Source organism: Arachis duranensis, chromosome 5, assembly GCF_000817695.3.
Source record: "Arachis duranensis cultivar V14167 chromosome 5, aradu.V14167.gnm2.J7QH, whole genome shotgun sequence".
NCBI classification, from domain to species: Eukaryota; Viridiplantae; Streptophyta; class Magnoliopsida; order Fabales; family Fabaceae; genus Arachis; species Arachis duranensis.
Genome location: NC_029776.3, coordinates 100,361,698 through 100,373,257, shown reverse-complemented (window position 1 = coordinate 100,373,257; position 11,560 = coordinate 100,361,698). Strand labels below are relative to the sequence as shown.

At 36.9% G+C, this 11,560-nt stretch overlaps 3 protein-coding genes across 3 annotated transcripts; 2 read left to right on the top strand and 1 right to left on the bottom strand.

The window, feature by feature from the left end:
- Positions 1-84: 84 nt before the first annotated feature.
- On the top strand, positions 85-3,267 carry LOC107491348 (polycomb group protein FIE1). The gene is made up of 13 exons (XM_016112193.3): positions 85-327; positions 581-646; positions 808-930; positions 1,124-1,204; positions 1,286-1,378; positions 1,488-1,563; positions 1,732-1,811; positions 1,880-1,951; positions 2,253-2,312; positions 2,439-2,535; positions 2,695-2,758; positions 2,840-2,899; positions 2,995-3,267. The coding sequence occupies exons 1-13, from the start codon at positions 148-150 to the stop codon at positions 3,065-3,067; spliced, it is 1,125 nt and encodes a 374-aa protein (XP_015967679.1). The 5' UTR covers positions 85-147; the 3' UTR covers positions 3,068-3,267.
- A 120-nt stretch (positions 3,268-3,387) lies between these two features.
- Positions 3,388-9,180, bottom strand: LOC107490943 (uncharacterized). The gene is made up of 13 exons (XM_052262190.1): positions 8,919-9,180; positions 8,741-8,834; positions 8,556-8,635; positions 8,358-8,436; positions 8,202-8,245; positions 7,497-7,564; positions 7,159-7,244; positions 6,914-7,071; positions 5,463-6,801; positions 5,048-5,334; positions 4,616-4,819; positions 4,384-4,540; positions 3,388-3,894 (listed from the first exon to the last, which is right to left on the bottom strand). The coding sequence occupies exons 1-13, from the start codon at positions 9,150-9,152 to the stop codon at positions 3,512-3,514; spliced, it is 3,213 nt and encodes a 1,070-aa protein (XP_052118150.1). The 5' UTR covers positions 9,153-9,180; the 3' UTR covers positions 3,388-3,511.
- A 535-nt stretch (positions 9,181-9,715) lies between these two features.
- LOC107491050 (protein NDR1-like) lies at positions 9,716-11,560 on the top strand. The gene has a single exon (XM_016111823.3). It carries the CDS (start codon positions 9,879-9,881, stop codon positions 10,521-10,523), a length of 645 nt encoding a protein of 214 aa, XP_015967309.1. The 5' UTR covers positions 9,716-9,878; the 3' UTR covers positions 10,524-11,560.

The window sequence follows — 11,560 nt, the reverse complement described above, 5'->3', positions numbered from 1 at the left end:
TTAAATTTTTATTATAAATATAAAGAAATTAGAACAAAGGAAAGAAATTATAAAACAAAAGTAAAAGCTGTTAATTTTTACAGTGACGGAGAGAGTGGAAAAGAAACAAAAGAAGCGAATTTTGGTGTTTGAAGAGAAGAAGAAAAAATGGCGAAGGTTTTTGGTTTGGGGAGTGAGCCAGTGGTGGGTTCACTAACTCCATCGAAGAAGAGAGATTACAGAGTCACCAACCGCCTCCAAGAGGGTAAACGCCCTCTATACGCCGTCGTTTTCAACTTCATCGATTCCCGCTACCTCAACGTTTTTGCCACTGTTGGCGGCAATAGGGTTTTCTTCTCACACTCTCTATCTTCTACTCTTTTTTTTTTCGTTTAATTGTTATTTTCTAAAAGAAAAAATTTGAATCAGCGGTTCAAGATTAAGACTAGGTCTTTTAACTTGTATTCTTGTCATTGCTGTTAGATTCTGTAAAATTTTGTAACTTTTCACTTTGTTATACTAATTATGGTTGAAACCATAGCTTGAGCTTATTATCTTAATCTTCATTTTGTTTATTCATTTATTTATTTATTTTGTGCAGATTACGGTTTATCAGTGTCTTGAAGGAGGAGTTATTGCTGTTTTGCAATCTTATGTTGATGAGGATGTAAGTCCAACACTGGTTTTTTTTCCTGACATTTTATTATTTGTTTTGAAGAATTTAATTGTGTTTCAGCTTTGAGGTTTGTTTTTTAAAAATTAAATTTTAAGGAAGTTTGAAATTGTTATTGGAAAAATGCTTCAAATTTCATCTGTTATGTTGACCAGAAGGATGAATCCTTTTACACAGTGAGCTGGGCAAGCAATGTTGATGGTGCCCCATTTCTGGTGGCTGGAGGAATCAATGGCGTAATCCGAGTCATAGATACTGGTTCTGAGAGGATATACAAGGTATACCACACCTTTCAGGGGTTGGTTTATTCTTTTTTACATACAATAGACCAAAATAATGATGGTTGTTTGATTTTATATTTAGTGTTAGTTGTTAGTTCACAGTTATGTAGGAAGCATCGGGATGCTGAATGTCTTGAAAATGATTTCTTTTATTCATATGATTCTTGACGCAGTGCTGTTTTTTCATTAGAGCTTTGTTGGGCATGGAGACTCCATAAACGAAATCAGGACCCAAGCATTGAAGTCATCGCTTGTGATCTCTGCAAGCAAAGTGAGTAGCTTTCTTTTGTATGAAATTTTGATGGTAAGAGTAATGGTTTCCTTTCAACCATTAACATCTAAATTTGATTAGGATGAATCTGTCCGGTTATGGAATGTTCATACTGGAATATGCATTCTGATATTTGCCGGGGCTGGAGGGCATCGTAATGAAGTTTTGAGTGTTGTAAGTGCATTCATATCTATGCAATGTATTTCTCTATACTTTCTTGCTTAATTAGTAGTTCTCTATCTTAATTCTTTATTGTAGTTCTTTATCTTTTTGCTTTTTATAGGACTTTCATCCATCAGATATATACAAAATTGCTAGCTGTGGCATGGATAATACTGTAAAGATATGGTCGATGAAGGGTAAGAATATATTTTCATGCCATTATTTTATTAAACCTGGATATATACGATCTGTGTAAAACAATCTCTCATCTATTCTTGTCAGCAAAACAGAATGGTGTGTACCAATTGTAATTAAATATTATTGTCTTTCTCATTTAAGTGATCCCGGCTTTTATTCTGGTGCAGAGTTCTGGACCTACGTGGAAAAGTCATTCACATGGACAGATCTTCCATCTAAGTTTCCCACAAAATATGTGCAGTTTCCTGTAAGTAAAATTTTATTTGTAGAAGTACATACATATATGAGATCTTTTCTAATAGTAATTCTTTTCAGGTATTCAACGCTTCAGTTCATTCAAATTATGTCGACTGTAATAGGTGGCTGGGTGATTTTATCCTTTCAAAGGTGACACACTTTCCAGAGTTATTCTACTTCCCTGTGGCAACCAATGGTTGCATTTTGGCTTCCTTCACATGTTATAAAATGATCTTTGTGAAACCAAATACTAGTAAAAGAAAATGTTCAACGGTATTTCTGAAACTCCTTACCAAATCCTAGAAAACTTGTTCAACTGAACCACACTGCTCAAGAGTCTTATAATATTCTTCGAACTCAACTACATTTCATATTAACTAATATTATTCCCTTTATATTACATAAATTTATCTGCCGATTCTGAAATTAATGGATTATATTGCATTTCCAGAGTGTTGACAATGAAATTGTCTTGTGGGAGCCTAAAGTGAAGGACCAAACTCCAGGAGAGGTTTGTTAGAATTATTATCTTGTTTTATTTCATTTTAATTTAGACTTTTCTTTTTTTAATTTCAGTAATTATTTGCAGATACAGTTTCAATTTTTTAAGTTGAAAGCATTTGTGTTTGTTGTTTAGGGTGTAGTTGACATTCTCCAGAAATACCCTGTTCCTGAGTGTGATATCTGGTTCATCAAGTTTTCTTGTGATTTCCATTACAATCAAGCTGCAATAGGTAATAACTAACTGCAATTTCTTCTTAAGTCGTATTTTGTTTTCTTCTTGTAACTGTGTATTACACAATTTGTTCATTGTGGTTTGCTGCCACTTCGTCTTTTGATACAACATCTGCTACATTTTATTTACAATTTTCATTTCCTTTTGGCTTTGCCAGGTAACAGGGAAGGGAAGATTTTTGTTTGGGAATTGCAGTCAAGTCCGCCGGTTCTTATCGCAAGGTTTGTTTATCATGTTATAATGATGAGACATGTTTTTATCTTAGAAAGTTTTTTTTATGCTCAATTCATCACCTTTTCCAGGTTGTCGCATCCTCAATCGAAATCTCCAATCCGGCAAACTGCCGTGTCTTTTGATGGAAGGTAAATGCCATATTCTTATGTTGCTCTTTTGATGGAAGGTATTATCTTCTTCCCTATGTTTCTTTTCTCAAGCAGTTCCTTCTGTTATGCTGCAGTATTATTTTGAGTTGCTGTGAGGACGGCACGATATGGCGCTGGGACGATGTTACAAACGTGCCACCAGCTTAGCTTAGCCTCCATGACTGGTTTGGCCAGTCGTTGGAAAATAATTATTTTAGGAACATTGTTATTATTTGTATTCTATTTATTTTATTATTGAAATAGTTTGGTAAGTATTGAATGCTGTTTCAAAAAATGCAAGAAATGTTTCAAATATTAGGTTGACCATATGAATCAAATGATATTAAGTATTTTATTATGAATTGTCCTTTAATAACTCCTCTTATTATTCTTCTTTGCTGTGCACTACACACCTGGTTGTTGTAAGTTTGTAACTGTGGTATCTATTAGCATTGAACATCGTTAAAAAATTGTGTATATAACGTTCAAATCTGGAATTTTCTCCTGCCTCATTAAACTGCCAAGGCCTTTGAGAACTACCTTTTTTACGTTGAATTTTTTGCTACATTTTCAAGGGGGACAAAATTTTTATACCAATGAGACAAAACTTTGTTATACCAACGAGACGAAGCTTAATTTCTGCCTCACTGATACAACTTCCAACAAGAGTTTGCAATTTTGTATACTATATACACAAGAATCATATCCTATGTAAATTAAATCTCGTAACTTAAAATTGTACATCAACAAAAGGTATAGGGCCTTTAAAGTTGATTCCTCAACTGCATCAATAGTACCAACATGAGTGATTAGTTCACTGAGTTTAGCCTGTGACTCTACAACCACTTCCTCAAGCTGAGTTAATGTCTCTTCCATGGTTTTGTGTGGTCCTTCATTAACCCCGCTTGGTAAGGGAGAATGTCCTCGATTACCAACAACACTACCATCTCTGGTAACCTTTTCAGAAGAGAAAATCTTGTCAATGCCCTCGCTTCCTGCAAGTCACCGTACCATGTTTAGAATATTAGAAAACTACTACAAATAACTATACCATTGTTGGTACCATTACTAGAAACAGTAGAAACTACCTGCAAATCATCATAACATTATTGGTTATAATTTGTCCAAGTATACAGTTATTTAGTTAGAAACAAAGGGAGTAGGAAAAGTAAGCACAAATGTATAGCCAAAGGATCAATAAGCTATACAATCAACCAAAGCTAGAAGGCCTAGAGAGTGATAGCGTTGCATCATAGTTTTCCATTGATTTGCCGAGCATTCTAAGTATCATACATGACATGATCACTAGTTGTCATCAATGAACCAACCACTTGGATTCATTAAACCTTGCTTCAAATCACTATCCATTACCTATATATTTAGTTTACTGAAGGCTATAACATAACAATAATAAATAGAAATTAAAAGAACAAGTTATGTCCGATGAAAATTAATTCAGAAACATTAGAAACTGGAAAGCATACCTAGGTTACCAAGTTGATCTATTACAGCCAGACCAACAGAACCTTCCAGCTTAAGCAGCCGCAAAACTCCAGCAGTGATTCGGCCAATTGAATCAATTTCAGATTTGCACAGCAAAGTGAGGTGCTGAAGCTCATCCTTGGTTACTGCTGCTTCAATCTGCAAGGTACAATCATCATCAAACGCAACATTCATGAGACAATGACCTATATCTAACTATGAAATTCCCATTACCGGTTGTTTAACAGTGAACTTTATGTCTTCCACTTCCCAATTCACTATGTCATCAGTGTTGTCCTCACATAATATCAAGCGAACTTCAAGACCAACTCCCTCAGTTGTGTTACTATTTTCTTTATCCCCGTTTGCAATTAACATCGATGGAGGATTGCCCTTTTGGATATGAGGCTTTAATATTCGTAGCCCTTCAATTCCTACCTGTAAGTGCAAGCTCAATAAGGTAAGGTGTATGAAAGGGGTAAGACATATCTGGATGATAGACAAGAAACAGAAAAGAGATACACCTAGAAAACCAATCAGTAAGGATATTGAATTTTATCATTCTCAAAGGAGAAAGAAAATTCTTAATTCTGCAGTAATTTGGAGAAAAATTTACACAAACAGATTGCATTAAATCTTTGAAACTCAGAAGGAAGCTTTTTCTACCGTAACAAGCTCTATTGGATTTTGTTTTATCCGATGCAATTGTGCTTTGCCATCCAGAACCTTCTTTGGGCTACTTTTTGCATTTACTCGTAACCCACGGAAAGTTGTGTGCCAACACCTCTCTTCTCTGTCTACAACCTCAAGACTGGAGAACCACCACTGTTCAGCCATCTGATCTGCACCTTCAAGAGCAAATAACCAGTCTCTCAATTCTATAGTTACATCCACGTCATCTGGCTTCTTCAGGTGTGGAAAACTGGTTTCCTCCCCTTGTCTCATACTTTCAGCTAGCAAAAAGTTCAGCAAGTAAGAAATGTATACTTAGCAAAATAAGTCTATGCAACACAAAACAAATCTATTTTATGTAATAAGCAAATATAGCAACTAGAAAAAATCAGGTGAAATTGCTTCATACCATCTTCTGAATTATCAACCATGAGAGGTGTTGTCTTAAAAAGTTTTGATAAGGGTCCTTTTTGTAAGTTTTCCAACCCTTTTGAAAGGCCTGTTCCAGGGCCTCCATCAGGTCCAAGTATTCCAAATCTATGCAGGAGGGCTTCAGCATAGTTCATTCCTCCACCAAGTCGAACACCAGAAACAGAAGCTGACACATTTAAACTATGAGACTCCATATCTTGCTCGTTTAGTGGAATGACATGAACCATACTGATGTCTAGAAAAGGGATTGAATGAGCATTTCCATTCATTGGATGTTTCTTATTCTTATCTACCCAAAAAACAGCTCTAAGATGAGGATATCCATTATCACTTGGTGAGGGAACATTTTCGCTAGGACTCAAGAATGATCCATTTTCACATGGTAAGTGCCCCTCAGCATCCACACAATCTATCTGGACACTCTCCCACCGTAAAGTAGATGAAACAACAATAGCCCCTCCAAGGGTTTTATGGGCGGCATTAATGAATAGATCATCTCCGATAAACTGTACTAAAGGCATTCCCTCAACATTCACCGAAGACTCTAGAAATCTAAGTTGGAGGTCCTTTACTGTTAAACTCACAGCAGTATCACTGGGAACCTTGTCCATCAGCTTTCCACTAAAAGACTTGTCTCTAATGTCCTCTAGTTGTTTCCTTTTCCCGACCATAGCTATTTTCTCACTAACTCGCCCAAAATAACCATAGACGTCCAGGACAAAAAATAATTGTTCAACAGAAGTGTTGGATAGATACTGTCCACAAGCAACTCCAACCCTGACAATACCCCCTGAAGGAGGAATATGTAACAGTGGACTGCCATCAGCAGTTGCCATAGCTACTTCAATGCAAGAATCTTTGAGATCAACACATCTCAACAGTCCTCCAGTTTGTCCAAGGTAATTTTGAAGTTTGATTTTGTCATTACATGCCTCCAGGGACAAAGTAAGCTGCGATGCTCTGGCAGTCCACTTCTTCTGGCTAGCATCGATCGGTTGACCTTCCCAAAGACTAAAACAAGCAGGATCCTTTTCCAGGTTCAGCATTCTTAGTTTCAATGAGGGTGAATCAGAAAAGAAAAGGTTTTCAATTTGGAGTCTTGCTCCAGTGAAGGAGGTCTGAACTGTATTATTATCCATATAGATTTTAGAAATATCAGTTTCAATGTTGTCTAGTGGAACTGTAAGGTCAAGCCCCTTGAGATTGAAAATAAAAGATTTTATTGAGAAGTCCGGTAGAATGTCACCAGGACTGACAACAATACCATCAGCTAAGAATGAGGATATCCTCAGGCATGTTTCCTCCTGAAGATGAACCTGCACAAATATACAAAGATCATCAAACATATAATTGACAAAAAAAAAAAAAGACAAAAAAGATGCACTATACGTCTGTAACAAGATATTTATTGAAAGATGATGCACATACCATAAGAGGCTGACAATCAATAACTGTCTGAGAAGCAAAGGATGGTGGAAGTGGTGAAGGCATGACTTGAAGTGCATGGAGGCATATTAGAGGGATTCCCTCAATCACTTGCCACTGCTGTTCTCCTAGAGGGTATATTGGAGGGCAAAAGCTTCTAGCTGCCAAAAGAAAGGATTTAAAAACCAGTTGTTAAGCATTGGTAAAGTGGTACATTATTTTCAAGAAACGTGTTCATAACTTAATACCAAATTCAGGCACATGGAAAGCATCTTTTGTGACAGCTTGCATCGATGGTTGCACTAGTGTACACTGCGGAGATGAATAGATGTCCCTGCATTCCAATGATAACAAGCAACCTAGTTACGTTGTTACGATATAGTGATTAGTACAGTCAACTTAGGAAGGAAAACAGATTATTGTGCCATTAAAACTATCAAAAGCCACCAAAATGATTGATCAACTAGAGCATATGAGAAACCCTTTTTTTTTTCTCTCCTCTTGTCAATTTGCATTAACTGCTCAGGATTTAATGCAGGATCTAACCATGAAAGTGGTTTTATGGACAGAGCACAAAGGCACAAACCTTAAAATTACTCCACCAATTGTAATCTTGGTCAAGTTATTGTCATTCTCTCCTTCAGAAAGACTGGCCTGCAAAAGTACATGAAACAGTATAACTCACTGATAGCCTGATAACATTGCACAATAAGGGGGAATAACATGGCAATATGACATCTTAAAAGCACATTTGTTAAAAGCATGTGACATCTTAACCTTTGCACCATACATTCAACCATAGCATGAATCATCCAGATAATATAAGGAGCTTTCTTTTCTTACCTTTCTCCAAGATTGATTAGCTTAGTTATAAGAAATAAACTTATCACACTAAAATCACATTGGCAAAACAAATATAGCAGCTACAATTTTGTATTCCTTTTGTTTACTTGTTTGTTTCTGCATAGTGCATATCTTGTTACTAATGGAGCCTCCAAAGACCCCCTTCACCACCAAACACACACAAAAAAACACACGCAAAAAAAAAAGGAAAAAAAGCAGATATAAATTAAAAAAATATATATCGAAGGGAAATATTCTGTCCTATGTTTTTATATTTGCTTTTGATATAACCAATTCTATCCTTCCCTCTAGACAAGGCTAAGGAGTTGTCAGTTTATCACCAACACTCATAAGTAATATGGGACAAGTACCAAAGAAAGAATAATGGGGGAAAGAATAGTAAGATTATGTAAAGAAAAATAAAATGAATATGAAAATAAAGCATTACCCGAGAGAAAAAGAGGGACTGCAGCAAAAGCTCAAGCCGGAATTCTGCAAGTTATTGTCATTGGTTGGATCATTTATTAACTCTTATGAATTTGACTATATAATTGAAAGAGGTTTAAATTTATCTAAAAAGAAAGCTATGTGGCTAGCAACAAACCAGTATCTTTAATGCAAAGAAATATATGATCTACAACAATCGAGACCAGAGAACGCCCAGCAGCTTCAGTTGATCGCTGCTATGATTCAATTACAGAAACACTCAAAGGATGTCAAAATGAAACAATATTTTTATTCAAAGGAAACTACTGAGGATGGGTATTCTGAAAAACTGAAAAGTTAAAAAACAGTGTGAAACCTGGTGAGTCTTTAAATCAACATCACCCCTGTTTAGACAGACATATAATCCTGTCATAAAGCGGAGAAGTGCGCGTAGCCCTGCTCATACATGTTGTAGTAACTCATGTCAGTGATGTCACAATGATGCCATGTGTATCAATTCAATGTGGATACAAGAAACATTACATGTGCCCTTTTACTTACCAGGTTCACTTAGTGCAGGGCAAACAGCTTCATTGATGTGCAACTGAACCTCAAGCCCAAGTGGACTGTTCAAGTCAGTTCTCTGAACTGTTATCTGGCAGTTATAAATTCCAGCTATATTTCATGACTCAAACATAAAACAGATGTTTATAAGATTAGTTGTAGGAACTATATTTACATATGCTTCTCCTGATATTCCTTCAATAAAACGCTCTCCTCCAAAGAATACTCGCTTTGCACCATCATCATCTCTCAGGTTTGATCCCTCTTCAGAGAAGCCTAATGCAGCATCCGCGAACATGTCAGGATGAGGCAAAAGATCAATAGACAAAGATTCCCATTCTAGTTTCTGAGAAAGAAAAAAGAAAAACATGTATGAATTATTAGATGGTAATGCCAATAAAAGCAACATAACATCCACAACCTTGAGAGTATAGCTAAAAGTATAATTGCTTTTTATGAACCATTCTTTTTATTTTTCAATAAAACTTATCGGAACTATGTATTCTAATCATATAACTAAATGACAACTGTAAAATAAGCAAAATGAAAGAAATAAAAGCAAATCAATACAGATTACACATATAAGCATATTAAAACTAGAGAATGGATGAGATATTGAGATGCATATTTATATATATGTAAAAAAAGGCCACTTTATGTTTATCACCTCAATTATTTTTCATATTAATAAGATGTTATTAATTTTAGTATGGTAAGTAATATAGCTTTTTCCCGGTTACATAAGGGGAAAAAGGGGGAATCTAGGAGCCATTTAAACTACAATTTATTTTCGTAAATATTAATTAAGTAGGGAGTGTTAAATAAGACAGAATATTTAAACACAATGAACAAAAAGAAAGCAAAACTAAACAAAGTTGGTCAGAAATTATAAACTTTGAATAAAAAATTGAAAATAAAATAAAATTTCGCAATTTCTTTTAAATTTGATTCTCGGTCCGTATATATTCTCTTTAAGGAAGCCCTTAACAAAAATAAAAATAAAAAGCTGCAGCAAATAAAGAAACCGGGACGCACTCAACACTCAACAGTCAAAACTCTATCTCTACATTTTTTCCTTCCCTCTCTTTCTCTCTCTCGACTCCCGGCGTTATCACCACCACCCCCACCACGGCAGATGGCGGGGCAACACAGCTGCTGCTCATGCTGCTTCAGCTTCATAATAACCATGGGCCTCACCGCCCTCTTCTTCTGGCTCTCCCTCCGTGTTGACCAACCAAAATTCTATCTCGAATCAATTTACGTTCCTGCCCTCAACAGATCCCTTCCGTCAACAACAAAAAACGACACCGTTTTATTCAAAATAAAGTTCACGAACCCTAACAAAGACAAAGGGATCAAATACGACGCCGTTCGGGTCAACATCTCCGTCTTCCTCTCCCAAAATACCACGCGCCTACTCTCCAACTCCACCGCCGTCGCTCCTTTCTACCAGGGCCGCCAGAAGAAGGCGCATAAGCCTAGCTCTGCCTCCTTCGTCGGAAACCTTGCGCCGGCGGCGGGGATGGACGGGAAGGTGTATTTCCGGGTGGATTTTGCGACCGCGGTGAAGTACAAGATCTTGTTTTGGTACACGAAGCGACACGGTATGTGGGGAGGGGCAAATGTGGAAATTAACAATGGGGGTGTGAAGGTGTATCCGAAACCGGTGAGGCTTGGCAACGAGCCACCGAGGATCGTGAACGGCGCACCGGAGTTCCGTGGAGGCTATCGTGCGCTTCTTCCGCTATTCCTAGTTGCGTGGATAATGCGCACTCATTGACTTGACTTGACTTGACTTCACTAGTCTGTATTTTTATTGGAGGAATTTTTATTGTCCCTGATTCGGATTCTCCATCTCAAATTTCAGAAACCATTCCTTTACCACAGAGAACTTCCACTCTATCCAATCATGCTAAACTTCAAACTTCTCCGGGTTTGGGATCTGAAGATCTGGGTATGTTTACTGAATCTACAAATGCTGACCTAGTTACATTGGTCACCATCCTGAATCAAGCTGTTTAGGAGGATAAAGTGCTCATTTCTATTCCTGCACTTATAGGTCCTTCTACATCCAACCTCCCATTCGAATTAAATGTTAATGCGTGAGAACAACTTTTGTCACTTCTCAAGCTCCTGGACCATCTACCCATTGAATGGACGAATGATGTAGCCCTGAACTCGCTTCTGTCTGATGTCTTAAGTTCATCTTTTGAACTTCAGGTTCCATCCCAATACTCTGCTATAGTCAACCACTTCATAAAAGTTGCCAACAGAAGTGCAACTACCCAAGAAAAGCTACAAGAGATCAAAGACAAAGTAGCTAAGATCAGATATGAATCAGAAAGCTATACTGCAGCTCTCCAGCCAATTAAAGCTTCCCGTGAGGAATTAGACTTAAGAATCTCTCAGGCCTTTTCCGCTCAAGCTCATTATGATAAAGAAGAAAGAGAACTTGAAGTAGAATTGGCCAAAGTTAATGAGAGACTTGCCAAAATCTGAAAGAGGAAAGCTGATATAGCTACACCTCTAGCCGCTGTCCAGCATGAACAAGAAAAACTTGTGCAAGAAATCTGTTCTATTGAGGCCAAACAATGAAGAATCTGAGAAGCAAATTGATAAGGCCCAACATGAAGAATATAAGCAAGTCGAAACACTTTCAGCTCTGGACCGTAAAAGGGTTAAATTACATGCAAACTTAGCAGAGCTTATGGCACCTTACATTTCTTCACCTTAAAATTCAATATTTGTGAATCTCTTCACCTTAAAATTCAATATTTGTGATGATTCAGTACTTGTAATGACTTTCTCTTTTTACCT